General features: G+C 38.9%; 3 protein-coding genes and 1 long non-coding RNA gene across 22 annotated transcripts in view; 2 read left to right on the top strand and 2 right to left on the bottom strand.

Moving 5' to 3' along the window:
* LOC107274613 overlaps positions 1 to 17,023 on the bottom strand; it is a 25,473-nt gene extending 8,450 nt beyond the window's left edge. The window contains exons 1-3 of one of the 10 annotated variants that reach the window (XM_025091844.1): positions 16,856 to 17,019; positions 16,511 to 16,612; positions 16,005 to 16,417 (exon numbers count right to left, since the gene is read on the bottom strand). Coding sequence is in view for 2 of the 10 variants with exons in the window: in XM_015753880.2 (XP_015609366.1) it covers positions 417 to 477 (61 nt within the window). In the remaining 8 variants the exon portion in view is untranslated. Of the gene's footprint in view, positions 1 to 416; positions 838 to 1,942; positions 2,053 to 3,795; positions 4,133 to 4,373; positions 5,503 to 5,983; positions 6,121 to 16,004; positions 16,418 to 16,510; positions 16,613 to 16,855 lie in introns of those variants that run through there. The other 9 variants (XM_015753882.2, XM_015753883.2, XR_003061864.1 and 6 more) reach the window with 9 other exon arrangements.
* Positions 7,071 to 15,989, top strand: LOC107274623. 5 transcript variants are annotated; one of them, XR_003061876.1, is made up of 6 exons: positions 7,071 to 7,573; positions 7,667 to 7,949; positions 8,041 to 8,574; positions 8,653 to 10,586; positions 10,720 to 13,182; positions 15,072 to 15,989. It is a non-coding gene; the product is annotated as an uncharacterized LOC107274623 (long non-coding RNA). The 5 variants fall into 5 exon arrangements; XR_003061873.1 differs by having other exon boundaries at positions 10,720 to 14,813; XR_001539504.2 differs by lacking the exon at positions 15,072 to 15,989 and adding an exon at positions 14,034 to 15,051.
* LOC107274619 (dihydrofolate reductase) lies at positions 16,364 to 20,052 on the top strand. 3 transcript variants are annotated; one of them, XM_015753898.2, is made up of 5 exons: positions 16,364 to 16,567; positions 19,310 to 19,465; positions 19,534 to 19,657; positions 19,718 to 19,827; positions 19,896 to 20,052. In XM_015753898.2, exons 1-5 carry the CDS (start codon positions 16,500 to 16,502, stop codon positions 19,969 to 19,971), a joined length of 534 nt encoding a protein of 177 aa, XP_015609384.1. In that variant the 5' UTR covers positions 16,364 to 16,499; the 3' UTR covers positions 19,972 to 20,052. The 3 variants fall into 3 exon arrangements, with proteins under 3 accessions (XP_015609384.1, XP_024947628.1, XP_015609383.1); XM_025091860.1 differs by lacking the exon at positions 16,364 to 16,567 and adding an exon at positions 18,671 to 18,808; XM_015753897.2 differs by lacking the exon at positions 16,364 to 16,567 and adding an exon at positions 18,855 to 19,071.
* LOC107274621 (translation machinery-associated protein 7 homolog) lies at positions 17,503 to 18,742 on the bottom strand. Of its 4 annotated transcripts, none has more exons than XM_025091861.1 (2): positions 18,480 to 18,503; positions 17,503 to 17,943 (listed from the first exon to the last, which is right to left on the bottom strand). In XM_025091861.1, the coding sequence occupies exon 2, from the start codon at positions 17,940 to 17,942 to the stop codon at positions 17,748 to 17,750; it is 195 nt and encodes a 64-aa protein (XP_024947629.1). In that variant the 5' UTR covers position 17,943; positions 18,480 to 18,503; the 3' UTR covers positions 17,503 to 17,747. The 4 variants fall into 4 exon arrangements, with proteins under 4 accessions (XP_024947629.1, XP_024947630.1, XP_024947631.1 ...); XM_025091862.1 differs by lacking the exon at positions 18,480 to 18,503 and adding an exon at positions 18,274 to 18,298; XM_025091863.1 differs by lacking the exon at positions 18,480 to 18,503 and adding an exon at positions 18,050 to 18,074.

The raw sequence follows: 20,052 nt of genomic DNA, 5'->3' as shown, positions 1-20,052 counted from the left end.
TCATAAATTATTTTTTAACGCAAAAAAATCAAACGTGTAAATTACATTGATTACTATATTCAAAATTTCATTGTAAATTTCAAAAATTTCTTCTCGCACGCACTAGCGAGCGCCGTTGCAAGTTCTTAGAAAATGTTTGGCTGGCCTCTCGTCGAGCCATGGAAAATTTGGCAGGAAACCAAAGACTCGCGATCAGCTGAACTGGCATCGCGCGCATCGTTCATTGAGAAACAAAGCGCGTGCTCGCAAGGCCATCGCGAGCTTGCATGCAGGATAGACGTCGTTTATTGGATTGCCAATACGGAAGTAGACAACGTTCCCACTAATAGCAAACAACTAATTAGAACTATCGATAGCGTTAGAACGAGGAACAATGCATGCCTTTGTATTAGAAACTAGAATATCGTTAAACACACCTCCGAACATACCGCTCCTTTGAAAACAGTCTCCGACGCATTGTAAAAGCATTAACGACATTATTTTCGTAAGCAATACCGAGTGTTCGTAATGATTAATTATCAGTGATAAACACCAGCGTTCGTAAAGACTTTGCACTTAAGTTCCTTATCAATGTGGGTACCCGATTCGAAAATTCGTTCCGCGGCCAAAGTGCGCCAAACGGCTGGATTCGATTGACGAGAACTTTTAAATGCGCAGATAAGAATTAAGCTTCATTATTCACATCGCGTATCGAGGACTCGTTCGGTGCGTATTTATTTATATCGATGGAAGATTTCACAGCGGCAAAGCCAACCCAGCTCTACGCAAGAACGTATTTTCCTGCAGCGCTAAACACGAATGGATTCATTTCGGTTTTCTATAGTAAACTAGAAACACGTATTACACGAGCGAAGTAAAGACCTGGTTAATAGTCTTAAATCGTTATGTAAAAGAGTCCGAACTGGTCGTCGTGTTCCACGTCGTAGCAGAAGTCTTTGTCGTGACCAGTTAACACGTTCCACATTATTTATAACTTTACTCTCCAACATAAGCAGCGAAAGTGTCGAACCGGCTCTCCTGGCGATTTCGCCACTTCCCGAAGAAGACTGCAGAGCCGAAGCGAAGACTGACGAAACAACGGAAATAACGTTTGATCCATCACAAAAATAAAATACAATATTCGAGAGTAGGGTTGGATGAAAATTAATTATCAGCAAGCTTTTTTCGGTTATGTGAATTAATTTTTTTTTCTGAATAAAAATTCCGGATATTATTTCTTAAATACAACACTCTTCGCGATTAAATACATTGCTTTGTCACGGCGAATGATCGACCGTGTATTTCAGGGGGTAGCGTCACGCTCGACGTTCGAGCGCAGTTTGAATAAAGAACCTGGAGGATTCGGGGTTTATATACAGACCGAATCCCGAGGGTGAGTGAACGAGTGTGTCATGCGCAAAAGGTCAACCCTTGCTGAAGCAGTTGGGACACCTTACGGTAGGAGAAAATTCGGCACGGTTTAGTATGGGGTGAATTTTAGAAAGGGTATATATATATACGTGGAAAAAAAGGCAGGGCTGATTTTTTCATACGGAGTAAATATGTCCGCCGATGGATTCGACAGAGAAAATAGCACTTACATACGTAAATAGCAGGTACGAATAAACTTTTGTGTACAGAGTGACAAGACAGTCGTGTGAAACGATATACATTTTTTATGAGGATTCAGAAGAATTTTAAAGTTCACGAAAATCTTTGGATTTTACATCCGTTGATCATAGTCAGGTCTTCCAACAATATTTATATCTCGTACGAAAATTTTACTTGGGTATTCCTGTCAGGAACCGTGTCGATATTTGTATCGGATTGTCAATGCTGTCCCGCAAGATCTGCTTTACCGACCGAGTATCTATTATATATATATATGTATATATAACTGCCTGTGTTTTCCCATAGATTTGAGAACCACTGTAAAAATATACAAAATCCAAATTTATCTCACAAAAGAAGCCAGTTAGCCACTGTAGATAGATTCTTAGGTGATCTGCGTGCCAGTGCCTTCTTACAAATAGAATCCTCTCACTCTCCACGAAAAGCTGGGTATTCAATGACGGAATCTACGCCGTGACATGCGTATAAGCCAGATGACTGCGAGGAAGAGGAAGTCTAATGCGTATTTGCGTGGAACGTATTCTACGTAGATACTAGCAGTTCCTTCTTGGTATATCGGCGTGAAATACAAGTATGCAGTGCGTATGGCAATTGACAATAAAATTTTCACCTGATAAACCAGGTCAGGCTTTAGATATTGTCAATTGAATAGACGTGATTGATTGGACTGTCGCAAATCTCAACCCAAGATCAAGGATAAGTTAAAATATGTAGAGTCACGTGCAAGATTGTTTTTTTTTTTTAATTTTGAATTTTCACATACAGTTTTGATAAAACCTAATTATATTTTATTTTATTTATGTATTGTTATTCAACAACTGTATGTCGCCTGTTGCATATCTATAGGTAGACCTTGATATATAGTGCGCGTGAACAGTATAAAAAGTAAATAACTGTAAGTCACTAACCGATACATAAGATACACTGTACAATCTTTCCATTATTTTCGTCCCACACTGTATACACTTTGCTGACTCAAAAAATTCCACTGTTCAGCATCGCAATAACCTATGCGTTCAATTTAAGCGATCAGCTTCCGACGAAGGAACAATCGAGACAATAAAAAAAGAATAAACGCAAAGGACGCGAGGTTCGATAAACCCTGAGACATATAACTTGCCTCTATTTTATCCTGTAAAAGAGTCGCTATCTATTGTTTTCGAAATAAACAAGCAATGCTACCATCGGCACAATACAAGGTGTGCGTCGTTGCGACAGGCGAGCATGGAAAAATCAAAAGCACGATTCTGCCGATCGTGAACGCGGTTAATGGCCGCGTAATTGAAAGCAGAGAATACTCGCAGTGAGACCCTGACAGTATAACTGTTATATCGAGCCGGGGCCATTTTTCGGTACCGAATGTCAAAGAGTGAACGACCTGGAGCCCTCCGCGTTCTACGTCCTGTTTCGGCTTGATTTAACGCTGACAATATACAATGAATCTAAAGGGAAATTGTCCATTAAAACTTCACTCGTTCTTACGGTACGCTTACGCGCCCCAAAAAATCAGGTTTAATATTAGCTCCATTAGCCAAACCCATGCTTATATACCTAGATAAGCCCCATATAGTCAGACAAGGGCATACCGACAAGATTTTATGTAGAATCAACCCCCCCGAAGAACCCCGGTCCAAGCAACATGTCGAGGGAGGGAATCAGCAGCAAGCTGATGCTATACTAAGGGTAACGACTCTGAGAAAAACATGGCCGTGTCTGACCATTCTATAGTATATGTGACCCGGTATGGTTTGACTCTGGAGGGCGGATCACATGTACCAGGAGAGGTGGTGGGGTTAAGGGGGAGGTAGCAGGCAGAGAAACGTCGGTGGGTTCTCGGTTTCGTTCACCTCGTGGGGGTCTGGAACCCAGACCTCCCGACACAAAGACGAGGTTCAACACACCACTTCACGCCGAACTCTCTTGCGAAGTGAGTAACCGTAAGATTGAGCTGATTACAGGAACAAGAGAAATCCTTCTGTCGCAGGGAAGCAGGTGACTGGGTAGGTTGAAAGGAGGTATCGTGGAAATTCAGGAACGAGCTGGAGGAACCTGGAAGGAAAGAAAGATTTAATATATTCCAATCGCGATAAGTCCTAGACAGCTAAGGGGGGATCAGTAGGATGACCTTTAATGACCCAGGCCCTACTTTGATAGTTTCTGCGCTCTAACAGACGTCCCTCATACCTTACTAGTCAATGATCTTGCGTCGCCCTTCGTTCGGGAGAAAGGGTCGTTGCTTTCGTCTAGACGCATGACCCGGCTCACCCTCTACGAAGCAACGCACTTCGAGGAGTCGCCGTCAAGTTCAACAGCCCGGGACACAGCCAGAACCCACCAGGAGCAGTTGAGATTTGGGACGTCGTTGAAAATCGCAGAATCACGCCACTTGGCGATTATATGCTGAGGTCTGCTACATGTATGTATACGTGTAGTGTTATATGGTTGGCAATAAGAGGAATAGCTGATAAATGCGTATGTGCGTCTCTACGTGGGTCCAAGAGACGCCAGCTGTGGAAAACGACTGTGAAGAATAAAATCTATGACAATGTTTTGTTATTGCGAAGCACAGAAAATTCTGGATAACGCGAATGAGAATCGAATTCGATTAGAACGTTCGTCCGTTGTCGAGCCGTTTTTGAATTTTTTTTAGGTTGGTCGATACTCGTCGTACTTACGCCGATGACCTTATCTATCGTTTTACAAGCTACAAGGTTTTTTTTCGAGTATCAGCAAGATTTTACGATACCAATTTTAATACGTACCCCTGGGCTTTCTTCTCTACGAAATATTCCATGCTTTGACAGAGACACGTACATTGTATATGTGTTACTACTGGTTACCATTAAATATGGCCGCCTGTCATCGTTTATGGACATGGTGGGTGTCCGTGGATCTCTCTAGTGTTAGATAAATCGTCACGTTAAAAAAGGGTTACGTGAATCCTCGACGCTCGAAGTTTTAATAAATTAATTATCAACAATGTAGGTTTCCATTAGGCTGTACCGCTGGCACTGCTCGCGACGACGAATTTCTACTGAGCGTCTTGAAAACGTAAACCCGCACCGACGGAACTGCACCTTGTTTTCTTTCGTCACGTGCTGCTCGTCGCGTACTAGCCGTCCTGCGAAACTCGTACAATAACAAATTTAAAGTCCTGACCAAAACCTGGAATCATCTGCGTATTATTACAAAAGCATTGACCGGTGCATTCGGATGGTCGTGTCCATTGTAAATGTTTATCAGTGATAAAATCTGCGAGTATATTGTCATAGGGAATATTGCGTGACCTATTTTTTTTTTAATAATTCGCCGACTCATAAAAATTCGATTCCAGATTCATTATTGCTGATCGTACGATAACGGTTATTAATTATCAAATAAGAGCCGCTGGTCATTTGTGATAAGTATCGCGATAACACAGTCAGCCAGTAATAAAACGTTATTCCGTAAATTAATATTGTCCTTAGAAACAAAGACCGCTTCCAGACTTCATAGCATGTTTTGACACTCTTATACGGATTACAAAAAGAACAAACGCACGGCTAAGCAGCAACAAGTCTGACTGTACGTTATTGAGACCCAGAGAAATTTTCAACTGGACAAAATAAATATTTGACTTTGGCGCCGAATCCCGTCGATTACCTTGTTAATTCTTTTTAGTACAAAAAATATAACCCACCGTGAAGCAGGGTAACGGGAACTGTGCAAATACTTATGTTACGCAATAGAATATGTTAAAGCAAGTCCCACAAAGATACAAGTGATCCCAGTTGATCCTAGCGAGATGCAAGTCAAATGAAGCGTCCAATATCCAAGATCGTTATGTAAAAATGGACTTTACATAGTCCAGGTTTATCGTTCGCTTCGCGACTTCTTTCGTGAGAACGAATGTTAATGTACCAACCAAACTAGACAAAAACGGGGTTTGATACACGCATGAAGTTTCGGAATGAGACGACGTACACTTTATTGTACTGGTTTATTTCCAGAAATATGATAAATATTTTACTGGCTTAGTCACGGCATGTCAACAGTAGAACGTAGACATAGAATCCCAACGATATTTCTTCAGCTTACTTCTCTCTCCGATCCAGGCTTAAAGAATTCTTCGATAAACCCAAAAGAGATACCTGAGACGTACCCAAACTAAACATTATGAAATAAATATCAGTCAAGTCTATCACTACGCGCAGGAGTGTACAAATTGAACGGGGAATCCGTCACGCCTGACTGTGATTCAGCATGCTGAAAAAAGATCATGCACAACAAGGTTTTAACCATTTACCGTGCCCTGTTTCTCCAGCACCAAATATTCTTTTATGTAAAGAAACAAAAAAAGAATCGGATTTAAAACTGCATTTCACTCACGTACCTCAAGGGAGATCATAAAAGCCAATATCCAACTTGAATAACGTCCTAGAAGCTAACGAACCACCACTTAGTCGAAAGTCCATCAAGAACGTACAGAAAAGTTTCCACGCGTCTACTATAGCGGAATTGAAAGCAATGGGTAGCTTAGCATTGCGTAACGACAATGGCCCAGAGCAAGGGTGTCCTTGGATTTTCAGGAAAGCCGTCCAGCCACGTGAATGAGAGAGAAAGCGAGAGAGACAGAGTCATCCGACGGTTTTACTACTACAGTCTGTCGAAGACTCACAGATCAGCAGAGCTCGTGCCCTGTTGAATCGGATAATGACAAGTGATGCGTATTATTTGTGCGCAATTAACGCAAATAACTGCGGATGGATGGGAGCATTAAGAGTCTTCGCGTAACATCCGTAGGTTGCGTGATTGTAGGAGATGCACGTGCATACATAAATCATCCTCGACGAGTCAGGGAGAGCGAGTATACAGACAGATAAAAAGATATTACGACAGTGGCGAGGGGTAGCAGAAAGAGGGTTCATAGAGATAGCATGTCAAGGCTGATGTTTATCGATCGGATAGTAGCGAAGTACTAGCTAGGCCCCTGTGCACGCACAGCTAACCGCACCATTCCTTATCGACTGTACTAGCAGCCTCTCTCTTTCTCTCTCTCTCTCTCTCGCTCGTTCTCTTCTCATGTAGATCTCTCTGGCTTGGTCACACTCGTAGAACCCTTCGTTTGGCCAGGGCCGTCGTATAAACAGTATTAGGATCAATTGACACAATGCACAAAGTTGACTCGGCGATGCGCGCTTCACTGCTGTATACTTGTTTAATCCACCCGAGAAGTTAATGGCATGGACATTTCGCGCTGAAGAACTTCGCGCACAATGAATAGTTTGCATTGTGAAAATAGCGTGGGATAATAGAAGCGTCCGCATGCGTCCCTGGGCTCGAGTTTATCGTTGGCGAGGTCAGCTGAGCAGTCGAGCCCACAGCTGGGGAAGCAAGACAAGATGGCGTCCTAACAGCTGATCGAGTCGGCGCATGCGCAGTGAGCGCCACGAGCTGTCAAAACGAGTTGTGTTAGCAAAGAAAGGCAAAACGCTAGGGAGTCTATTTCCAGACGGAATGAAAATGGAACGCCTGGCCATATGGAGCGCTGATACTTGTCTGATGGAACTATAAAATACGTAGCCAGCACGGCAGATCGTCGTTGCGAAATACGTTGGACATAGTTAAGTACTGAATTCGAAATGTTTCCAGATAGTCGCCACCCCCGTTCGTCGGGTATCGACACGAGTATACAAATATATTATTTACTTTTAATCTCATCGTGAAGCTACAGAGAATCAAACAATGAAAATGACTAATTAATTCTTTTTGAGGTTAATAATAGGATCGTGATCGTGACAGTCATAGGTACCAGAGGTATTACAACTGGTATGATGCCAACTGTTAATCGTCACGATATTGCAGCACGTTCGTATCTCGGACTTGTGTCCTTTCACTGGGGCCAGGTGCGACGAATTACGCGATTTTCTAACCGGGAACACTTCAGCCTTATAGTCGGAGTGTTGACCGACATTCTGAACAAGTATCGGAACGTTTCAATCTAAGCTCTTTTTTTTCATAACTCTTTCCTCTTAATTTCCTCCTATGATTTAATAAGCGTTTCAATGTATGACAGGACGTGCAACGGAACTTTCGTAACTCCACTTGAACTTCTTTGTTGTTCACCCATCAGAGCCTCAAGGAATACTGTCATTTATTAACAAGGATACACCTATAAGAGTGATTAAAACGAATATTCTCCAAGGAGAGAATTCCTGAAAATATTTGATCATCCTCATTAACCCTAATGAAGTACAAGGCCTGGGGCTATAAAAACTACCATGAATTACGAATAGAACCAATAGCAATAATAAATTCGCTGATGGGAATTTTTTACATACAAATTCTTCTGTAGCAAGGTGAGACCTACTTTTCATTAAAACCCCAATAAGCGTCCCTCTCTCAAGCGGCCTTTCTATTTTCTAACATTTGTACGTATACTTCATGCAGATATACATTCAGAGATTGCTGCTATCATTTCCGGTAAAACCAGAACGTATGACGCTCACCTGGCTGGCCTTATAATCCGATTAAATCTTGTATAATAACAACAGTACACGACGTTCTCATTCGTCCACTCGCTCGCTAGCGCGGATTGAGTTTCACGGTACAGAGCAATTACAAAATGTAACCCAAGGCGTAAAGGAAAGTAGAAAAGAAACCGAAGAGTCGCACAATGAGAGTCATACTCGTATCTGTTGAGTGACTCCAGATGATTCACGGTTAAAGGAAGCTGCCGGCAAGAAGCCAATCGTTAATTAACGATATGAGAAAAAGTAAACGACAACGAAATTCAATCACGTAATTGAGCCCAGTGAAGGAAGTGAGAAAAATCAGTCTCCAGCATCGATTAAAAACAATTCAGAGAAGAAACCAACGATCGTCCATACCGGACAGCTACATAAGTTTACTGTCGACTTTATCGCATTCAAAAGGATCCAGCGCAACGTTGCGTCAGCCTTTGAGAAATCGCAATGCCTATAGGTGAAAGCGCAATGCCTAATATATTAAAAGCAATCGTAAAGTACCGTTAAGTACTAACCACCGATTCACCTCTCCTAGGGCATATTAGTATTTAGAAAGGACCTACAAATGACGTACCTTATAAAAGCACCGTTACGACGCGTGTACTATAGCATCCAACAGTATTGCTATGGCAGTGGAAAAATTTAATTCCAATCCCTGCGTGCTGGTAGCACGTGTTCCTGTAACTAGCGAATGATATACATGACCAAGAAAAGTGGTCGTTGTCTTCGAGATAAGGATAAACTTCTTTGTTCCGCTAAGCAACAGTCTGAAAATCACGTCAATTGATATACGCTACGAAAACGAAGTACAAAATGGCACCATTGATTCGTCACTCGAACAAAGACGTCAGAGCGTGTTTTGCACGCAGCCAAAGTTCATTATGAACCTGCAAAGATGACTGTGACGATATCATAACTGGAACTGATGGACAAGGTTAGAATTTCGCATTGAAAAACATATGCGATACCATACAGTCACTTCGGACAAACGAAGCTTTCATGCTTTTATTCAGAATCATAGGTCAATAGGTCAACTGCTATATCTGTATACTCGACACATGGCCTCGTGTAATTCATCGAATATCGAACTCGTGCAACCCATCGCAATGCGTTTCCGTATGCGTTCTACACGGCTACGTGGACGTTACGGTTACCCTGTTTAATCGAAGTAGATTATATAACCCGTGTCCCGACACGTGTGACTGAGTATTATCTGGTTAGCCTTGCGACCATACGAACTGATTTTGTTGCTAGCTGAGTAGAGTCATTGAGGTGTAAAAGATTTTTGTGTTAAATGGTGGCACTAATAAATTTTGTCAATTACTAGAAAAATACAAGCAAACTTGGACTCTATGTTGAAATCAGCTTCGCTAAAAACATATCCGGTTTGTTAGCTGTCAAGTCGACGCGAACCTCTCGACGCTGATACGTTTACACTGTTACGGGTTGGTACTAGCGATATTCGCGCCCTCTATCGTTCGACGGGTGCGAATTTTAAACGAGAATCCGGGACATCTGAAAAAATCGGAAATCTTTTACCAGCCTATCGAGTGTCCTACTTTCGTGAACTTACTAGCGATTCGGGTAAAACTGGGTCGACTAGCCAAAGTAACGAAGGGGTTGCAGCCCTGCGGGCGAATCTATCCCCGGTTTGGTGCACTTGGATACAAGTGGACCGTTCCAGCTACGTGGGTGAAACTTTAAGAAAGAATATTCAGAGTAAAATAATGTCTGACTAGGATCGGTTGAAAAAAATTAATCATTCCAATAATGGTTATGTACGGCATTACATTGTTGGAATATATACTTAGGATTTTTTAGGTTAAAACCTCAAAGACCAGAGACGGTTAATCAGGAGGAAATGACGGTTATTGAAAATTGACTACAGTCGTTCAGGAAGTGAACGTAGGCAAGTTAATTTTCATGGTGGTGGTTGGCTCGAACTGTATGTTGATCCGCCGCAGTAAACTTGCACGTGCACGTGTATCGCCATAGCAACGTAATTAGAATAAGGGAAAACCGTACCCGAGCGAAGGAGGAGCGAGAGCCCGTCAAAACAACCAGAAAGGTCATAACGCTAGATAGAACAGTGCTATCCAATTCCGAGAAACGACTTACAGCCAGAGTGTACATAATTGCAACTAGATAGATCCCCACTAAACAGTATAAGAAGACCACGAAATATAGATTCTACAGATACTGTAGTTATACCGTTTCTTAACGAGCTTCTGACATTCGTCGTAACGACGTCTTGTACACGAGAAGACCAAAAAAGGCTGAGTTATCTGAAACAGTAGAAAAAAATAGTATCCAGCCGAGTAGTTGTATAACTGAAACGATGACCCAAAAAAATAATATGCAGTGTGTTCGTAAAGAAGAGCAGCCCCAAAACTAAGGATACGAAATTCTTAAATATACAACTATGGGACAAAGGATTTATTCAAAATCTCCAACCGCGACGTGCAGCAGGTAAATGTATAATCTGAACAATATAGGAAGGATAAAATAGAATTTTCATAATAAAAAAAATTAATATTTTTCTTAATTTCTAATAACGTTAATTAATTGCTTCAAATCCAATGACTCGTCAACTACCGTCAAGGATTGAGTGGTCGGCTATCTTGTGACATGAAAGAGGAAACTAATTACAGGATAGGTTATACACGTAAACACAGATGCGAATTCTAACGGGTGAGTGTTTTATTCCATGCCAAACAAAAGATTGCACGATGGATTCAGGACAAAAGTTTAGCACGGTATGGAAGCAGTATTTGAACAGCAATGGCGGCGGCAGTCCGCTACAGGGAAACGTAAACGTCAAAGGGGTAACGAGGACGGTAGGTGGGAAGTGGACGTAGATCTAGGTTACCTGCATATTATGCAACCAATACCAGGACAATTTATCAGACGCATACAAGCACGTATTGTGCTAGACCTCAAAGACACGCGAATACACTATATATATGGCGATCTATTGCTATTGAATATACAGGTATATATTTATATGTATTACCACATGGAACTGCTTGCTTATACTCCATAATAAATTGCATCATTAAACTTTCTTCAAAATTGTAGGTAATTCTTTGTTAATAAATATAAATATCCCTAGAATCAAAATATACTAGCAAACGAAATATTACAGAGTATGAAAATGACAGAGTAAAATACAGTGTGAACTGAATTGAAAATGATTTTACTTAAAAAATTGTATATCGAATTTCATACCTAAAGCTCTGTTTGTACTTTGCGGACATCGATCAATGTCCAACTATCATGGACATGTGCGTGTAAAACTGTTTGAATACTGTTGAGGCATAATTTCGTAATCGTATTTAAAAGTTCAACGTTCATTAATACTTCACTATCCGTTTCACTGGTTTTGTACTATCTTAACAATTCCGAAAATATTTTATGATTAATAGTTGCTATTCAATTATTCCATATGGGCAGGACTGAGCAATGGGGTCAGAAAGTGATAAAAAAAAATGTTTAACATTCCTTTCACTGAATTTGAGCTTTGAAAGTGTATTGGTTGAGGGGTTTTTCTTGGTATAATAAAAATGTGGGTCAGCTGGATTCAAGATCGAAATCAAGTCTTTTTCTCGGGAATCTCGCTTTAAAATAGAAACATTTTTATTTTCTGACTTGTCGAATTCTCATAGGAGCAGCCATATACGTCTAGCTCCACTTTTGTATGATTTTTCTTGAAGTTTAAACATTTCTTTTTTTTAATTTATACGGAGCACACCCCCATTTCTTGTCACGTGTAAAAATTGGATTAATTAAAATTCTGACGAATTTTTTTTCTTATGGGGATAAAGTAAAATAACCATTTTAAAGATTTTTCTTGCTTCTGACGTCATCAATCTTTCTACGTCAACGCACAAGGTTACCCCTAACAGTAGCCTTGACGACGGAAATGGTTCCGCCTTTTCGAAAACAGCTGTCTGATCATTTCGATACAAGTCATACCCAAAGTCAGGTACGGAGTTATACACAGGAATACAGTATATCATAGGCTTGCGAATTTAAACGATGGCTTTAAGCCGATGAAAACAAGCCAAAGAATACTTCGTAGAAACGTCAGGACGTTGAACCAATCGTCTTCAGATACGTTCCAAAAAACCATTCAAGGTCTACAAGCCGTTCGATCGTGATATTCGACGGTATGAAATTGTATTTAACGTCCAGATAGAATACGTAAAAACTTGGTTAAAATCGCGTGTAGAAAAATAACCAAAAATCACAACATTGCTTTTCCACCTGAACAACAGTGAAATCATGATACGTTTACATAAGAGTGATTAGGCGTGAAAAAGAAGAAAAAGAAATTGGCAGGGAAAAGCAGAGGGAGAAATCATCACCATAGATTTATCACTCGCCCGATTGTTTCCCAGGAAATTGGATGCGTGTCCTCGGTGAAAGTGAATTTTACGCAACGCGTACTTCACGCCGCGCAACGTTATTCAAACTCATCGAATTCCAAGCAAAACTTGGCTACTTAAAAAATCCACCCTTAGAAAAAAAAATCCCTATGAAAAAAAAAGTATATTCAAAATCAATCTTGTAATTCCAGGATATATAAAACGTGAAATTACCAAGCCATAAAAATCTTATATAGACAGCAATTAAAGATGCGTCGATAACGAAGACTTTTATCGACGGAAGGTAAAACAGCATCGCATTACGAAAACACAAGGCATTCTTAATCGGTCGACAGAGTCTTGATAATGCGGAAGAAGCCAACGTACGAGCTGACGAGTTTAAAGCTGTGACCTTGTCTTGAAACGTCACCTGCATTATATACTATAACCCTATAGTGTGCTAGAGTATAGCTGGTATAAAAAGATACTGACAATTAAACATTCTACTGTATATGAACTATATACCCGCCGCACTGGTAGATACGACGGGTACATGAGATTCATAAGAGACAGTATCGTCTTGTCGTATATGAGATAACACGGGCACAATCTATTCTCGAATTACGTAAGGTGGAACAACGTTATACAGAAGTGACAGTTGTTCAGGGCGAACGAATTAATTATGAAAGTGACTAAGGGTAAGAGAAAAATATAATAATTGGATAACGTCGGCATATGACATTCGTTAAGAGACTCACATGGCCCAGTACAGTAGACCCGCGAGTATAGAATGGATAATTAATATTTTGATATCCCGAAGCGGCTTAAAAATTTTCAATTATAAACCTCCAACAATGCAGATAACGACTTGGCGACGTTCTCCGTGCGCACGTCTATTTTTGTCAGCCGGTTAGATTTTATTACGAAGGCCGTCGGACGCCGATGCGACTCCTGCCGGGGTGTCTGCAAGTCCAAATTGCAAAAGATGTCAAAGGTTCAGAGAGAATGACTTATACAATTGTCAATTAAATCCTTAGGGCGTATTGTGACGCAGAAGCGAAAAGGTCAAGTGCACGATAATAACACGAGAAGATAGATGTAGCACGGTTAAAAGAAAAAAATTCCTACTAAAAATTCACCAGGAATAAATCTAAGGAATGATTCGACACTTTTTAAAATTCTCTTGTTGTCACGTTAATACTGTGTGTGCTTTACATTTAAATATTCTTTAACTCTATAAAGGATAACCTTTTCTTTTAATCTACGTTAAAAATTAAATGGGCTTGGAACTCAAATTTACGTAGGTTATACTTCCAGGGTTGAACTAACCTCACATTTAATTAAATCTTACTCGTGACACGCTCGCTTTATTGTCAATGCAAAATGGACGCCGTCAGCCGTTACGGTTAATTCGGTCATAGATAAAATTAGGATGATTCACTCTGGAGGTAGGTTAATACGAATAGGTATCCTTTTCTCGATCGGGTATATGTATATATGTATATACGCTGTGTCTTTATAAGCTGTTACACTCCACTTACGTTCGAAGGCAGGAATTACGCGATCTGATGCAATGTTACTTACTACAACGTGATGTTCACTGGAATTGCGATGATGCAAGGTTACAAATTATTCTGGTAAAAATCCCTGGCGACTATGTTACCCGGCAGATCTTTTCGAGCGTTTACTTGAAAATTATCAGAAACAGTCGTTACGTCGTTAAGTAACGCAGGAAGACGGAGCCTGGAAGATCCAACTAGAAGCATTGATAATCCGAAAATAGAATCTAATCGCCATGGTGCAAATACTAGATTTACAGCACGATGTTAACACGTGAAGCCACATGTTATAAACGAACGAGCATCGTACTGAGTAATCTGGCTGAACTAGATTCAGTTCAACTAAAATCTAATTAGGTGATAAAGAAATGACTTGTAGGAAAACCTAACTCAACAAAACTTGACAAAAATTCATTTATCTATAATGTAAGCAGGTTACGTACTTATGAAAGGGTACTGATAGAAGTGCACTGAAGCATAGCGCAAGTAAAACATAACCTCTCTCGGTAGAAAATCATTTCCCTAGTACTAATATACGAAGGGAAGAATATGTGAGTTAAATACATTTTGAGTACAAGATACCTTTTACAAATCTAAAAGCAACAAATTTCTGCTTGTAGTTTGTACACGCAACATGTACATATATCTCCTGAAGAATATTGAAAGATATGTATATTCTTATATATACATGTTTATTGATAATGTAGGTCAACCCGTTTACACGACTGTACAGCACTTCAAGTAGTCTCTGCAAGTTTATCTGCCCTAACGTAAGCAACGATCCCTCTATATTCAAATCTTTCAGCTGTCACCCGCACAGTGAAACAAGCAGTGAGATAAATAAAGTTCAAGCTGCATTGTTAAAGAATGTGAAACACGTAAATTAATGTATAGAATTCTTCAATGGCTCGATCATTTTAAAAAATCATTTGGTCAATATTTCATATTCTTATTAGTGTAAGGAGACAGTGAGAAAATTATTTGAGTGAAAGCAAATAAATTTAAGAGCTGTCTAACCTTTTATCCAGATATTTCAAGCGATTTAAAACTATGCACAACACACGAAATTGCAAGCTGCATCCTTAAGCTTCGACGCTTTTACTCTTGGACGATCGAGTAAAGAATTGCTTTGAAGCAACGTGTGGAAGTGTATTGCACAAGCTTGTGCAAAGCTTACGTAGTATAGTGAACGTCTACATTGGCGTGAATAAACGTGACAAAGCAGGAGTTTATGAATTCGTGGACACGACGCACCGATGAAACCTGTCTTGACAAGAGGGACACAGAACATAACTGGAATTATCTATCCTGAAGCTTCTGTACATAGATACAGTCATATTTTCGTAAAGTCCAAAAAAGAGTTGATATTAGAGGCAACACGAGTTTTCTCTGGTATAAACTCAAAACTGATGCGAGTTGTTAAAAAGCAGTTAAAATAATATATATATGTGCTATATGCCCATACCTAGACACCACATGTGGCATGAAAGCGTAGGAGTTCATTCGTCGATATTTTTACAGTAAAACCTCATACGAGTGAGCGATAATTATTGTCTATTGATGAAAATATATAAGATACATGACTCCATTTTTTCAAGCACGTCTTGATAATTCTTGTCAAAAATTAACTTTTCTTTTCACATGATAGACGCGTGTTGTTATCTAACAAAAAATTAGAAGCAGTATCAGGAACAGAAATCATTGTGAGATATGCATAACCGAGTTACGTTATTAAAGTGACTGTTGAAGGACGTAAAAAAATATAAACGGTAACAATTCAAAATCTGTACGTGGACATGATTTCGTTTGTTATTAAAAAAAAATAATTCCATCTAAACTCTCGTAGGGATACTAGCAATATGGCGTAAGAAAAACATGTAACGTTGTACAGTGACGGTTTATTAGTTTAATTACAGGAATAAATAGCATCGAAATCAACTGTATATTTCCTTTGAACTTACCTACTGAATGTACCACTCGACACAGAACAATCCACCGAGCTTGGAGTCAATCCCGTGGGTCAAATAATTCTATCAGGCCCCATGGCCCTGATGAATTGACGGGGTACTCTTGGATTCGTCTCTGAAAGATTTCCTCGTATCTCGCTGATGCTTTCACTGCTATCTTGGCACCGTTATTGAGAATTAAAAAAAAGAGACTTGACTTTCCCAACGTGAGACGACAGACTCATACAGGCGACCAAATGCGACCAGACCGAAGGTCTGTTGCCAACTGAGCCAGTCGGTGACAGCTCGCTCAGAACTCCCAGGGCTGCCAACTTAACGATCCTGAACTAACGGGTGCATGTTTCGCATTCAGGAATTATCCAGTGTATCCTTTGACTATCCATTATCCATTGGATGTTTTCATTCCTCTGCCGATAAATCCGAGCCCTGATTATTTCTATTGTCTGACGTTGATTATCTTTTTTATATATTCAATATTTATATTACTTAATGAATCATACTTTTGTGACGTTTATCTGCAATTTGGCGCATATGCACAGTACTTCCACGTCTTTAAGGTATATGCATTGTTTGTTACCGCTTTATTAACTTGTGATATGGTACTATTGGATTAGAGAATTATCTAGACTTCATTTTTAATTATTGTCAATGGAAAATCCTGTCATGTATTCTATTTCATATCAAATTATTAGCTGATAAAGAGGCATCATATTTTTGCATTGCCATTTTAGAATACTGTGTAAATTAGTCATTGTATCTATTTTCATTGCCTCTTATTGAACATATGTAATTTCATTGAATCTAGTTTATGGATATGAATGTTTTAATCAAATTTCTTCACTTACATATCTCGGTGTACTCTTTCTCGTCGGACAGAATTATCAAAGCCTTACACGAACCCTTCCATACGTATTTTCGATACGGAAAATAAAATTTCACGTTGTCCGCCAGCCGATTCATTAGTACAGAAAATGCAGCTGTACGCTGGCTGTTATGTAAAATTATTAGATCTTTTAACTCGCACCGATAACCCACCTTTTTTCAGTGAAACGCAAACAGCTTATTTCTCTTCTTTTTCTCAAGTAACTCTCGGAAAATTTCCGGTTTTAATGGCATCTAGTGATTTTCTTGCTAAACATTGGCTGTCCCAACGATCATATGGTAATCAGCTGTACAGCGCTGACTTTCATTGGCTGTTCCATCACTCTCCGAGCCTGTGGGATGGTCATTTGCATAGGAAATCCGCCACACGTCGATTATTGAATGCATTTTGCATAACACGTAGATCTGTGTATATTGACCATCCTATCAAATGTCTAGGACATGTTGCATAAGAAAATTATCCGCTTCTGTAAGAATGGGTGATTGCGTGAACATAGGATTTTTAATACTTAGACATAGAATATTTTTAAATCAAGGTTATCGACATTATCTACATATACCTTATAGTTAAGTGATCTAACGAATTAAATGAACACGCTGTTGCATTAGATTACTTGTTTGAGAAATAGTAATAGTTTTATTATGAAAATTTAAATTTTATGAGGAATAAATTCTAGCTAATACTTGTCCTTTAGTTTATTTACAAAGATTAAATGTCCATCGTAATGATTTCTGGTGTAGACAGGAAAAATAAAAAAAAGATTCGGTAACACATCAATTTCTGTTAATATTAATTAGCTATTTGAGTATCGCATGTACGGCGTTTGTAGTCTTTAGAGTCCTTAAGTACATGGGTCATTTTTTGCCAGACTTTTTAATTCCACCAGTAACCAAAGGACCTTTTTGTCCTGCTTTCTTTGCTGCTTCCGCAAGAGCTTTTTGTTGTTCCTTCTGCTTCTGTTTAAATGCAACGTCCTCGTCATCCATTTCTTTGCTCTCCTTTTTAGGTGCCTTCAGTGGTTTCTTCTTACCTCCTTCACGACCAGACATTCTGCCAATAGCAGAAAGCATTTTTCAAATAATATATACATATTATATTCACACTAATTCAAATAATGAAACATAGGAAATAGCTTTGTCCGCTAAACTAAACATACGTAGCATCACAAAACACTTGAATGTAACAAATTTCAATAGGCTCTTTCTCTTAATAAATACTGACGAATTCAATCTCATATTCTGTTATCCCTTTAAAAACATTAATAATTTTTCTAATGTAACAATAATACAAATTAAACCCAATTGGACCCAAATACCAAATGATACTACCACAAGCAGCAGATATTACAGTCTTTTTTTAGATTCAAAAACCTAACTTAACCCTGAATGTTCCTACACAACCACGTTTCAGTTGATCAAACCTCATGGACGGTACAAACTACAATCCAGTTGTTACCCTAACACTACAATTAAGTTTGCTATAAGATTTGACGTTTTGATGAACAATCAAGATAAATTAAGGACCAATGTCAAACACAGCTTTTAATTTCAATACAAAAACCGTCCAATGAACGGAGACACGCGTACCTATGCTCCGTTGTTTCGGAGTGAAAAAAAAAACTAAATACAAAAATCTAACTCGTATAAACGAAAGATACATAATTTATGTAGGGAATTGATAACAATAAATTCACGTACCTCCGGGCAGTGTTAGAAAATTTGAATGAATTTAAAAAGCAGCCAACAATGCTGAGCGCCGACTACTCAACCACAGAAATTAATGAATTTTGTTTAACATTGCGCATGATTGAAGTTTATATACGACTATGTTGCCCTCTGAGTGGTCAAAGAATGTATTATGTATAATATTCACTGTCGATAACTCCGCATTTAAAAAAAAGGGAGTCTACGAAAAGGTAACTTTATGCGCCATCTTGTGAATGTTTTAAAAAACTAGAAACACCAATACACATTCGTATAGTAAGTTCATAACGTTCCCTCCAAAAACAAGTGTCGACCACGAGTAACATTACGTTCAAAAATATTGTAATAAAGAACAAAAAGTTATCGTAAAACATTGTAGAATTTGTTAAAATATGCATCTTAAGTTAAACCTGATTGCCGCAGCATGTGAAAATATGGGAATCGGTATGAACGGAGATTTACCATGGCGTCTGAAGTAAGTCTGTTAACAACTTCTCAGAAAACACAAAGTAACGGAAAGTTAAAATTTAATACTTAAGGTTCTAACAATTATATATCTGCCTGATCTACGCAACTATTGTTTTTCGATTAAGAAATTGTAACATCACGGACGTTACGATTAAGTTGGATTATGAACTATGTTGCATCATCCTCCCTCTTTCATCTGTAACTTTAAATTATCTCGTTTTGTGATTGCAATTTCATTTGCGTAGGAGTGAGATGGCATATTTCTCTCGGATGACAACAATGACTAAGGATCCGGCGAAGAAAAATATCGTCCTTATGGGTAGAAGAACTTGGGAATGTATTCCAAAGAAGTATAGACCGCTGCAGGGTAGAATAAACGTCGTATTATCCAGCCAATCACTGTAATGTCCATTAATTTTACTATTCAACTGTATTTAGCGTTATTGATATTTATTTTTAATTAATGTAGAAATCTTGGCGACGATGCAATTGTTTGTAAAAGCATTCCCCACGTTATTGAAATGGTGTCTCAATATCCCTTGAAAGATAAGGTTGAGAAGATATGGGTGATAGGCGGTAGTTCGGTCTACAAGGTGCGTCCAAAAATAAAAAATTTTAAACAAAATATAAATAAATATCTTTTTGTGTATTAGGCATCGATGGATTCACCAAATTTCTATCGGCTATATTTGACTCGAATCAAGAAACACTTTGAATGCGACACATTTTTCCCGCCGATACCCAATAATTTTACTTTGGTCCAGTAAGTATTATTACGTAACTTACAGTAATCCGATTTAATACTTATTTCATAATTTATCATTACACCAGTGACGCTGAAGTACCAACCGATACGCAGGAGGAGAACGGAATTGAATTCGAATATCAAATCTATGAGAAGAAATAAAAATTGCTTAACAAAATGAAAATTATATTTTTACACGATAAAATCTTCCCCAAACATTTTAAATAAAAAATATCAACTAAA

The sequence above is a fragment of the Cephus cinctus genome, unplaced genomic scaffold, assembly GCF_000341935.2.
Source record: "Cephus cinctus unplaced genomic scaffold, Ccin1 Ccin1_scaffold3441, whole genome shotgun sequence".
NCBI classification, from domain to species: domain Eukaryota; kingdom Metazoa; phylum Arthropoda; class Insecta; order Hymenoptera; family Cephidae; genus Cephus; species Cephus cinctus.
The sequence above is the reverse complement of the archived record's forward strand: the minus strand, read 5'-3'. Positions and strand labels throughout refer to the sequence as shown.

Bases quoted from the DNA above. Each gene is read 5' to 3' on its own strand.
- LOC107274621 (XM_015753900.2), bottom strand. From the start codon at position 17,942: ATGTCTGGTCGTGAAGGAGGTAAGAAGAAACCACTGAAGGCACCTAAA.
- LOC107274619 (XM_015753897.2), top strand. From the start codon at position 18,989: ATGCATCTTAAGTTAAACCTGATTGCCGCAGCATGTGAAAATATGGGA. The intron at 19,072-19,309 runs GTAAGTCTGTTA...TCATTTGCGTAG, and splicing joins GATTTACCATGGCGTCTGAA to GAGTGAGATGGCATATTTCT. The intron at 19,828-19,895 runs GTAAGTATTATT...TCATTACACCAG, and splicing joins AATAATTTTACTTTGGTCCA to TGACGCTGAAGTACCAACCG.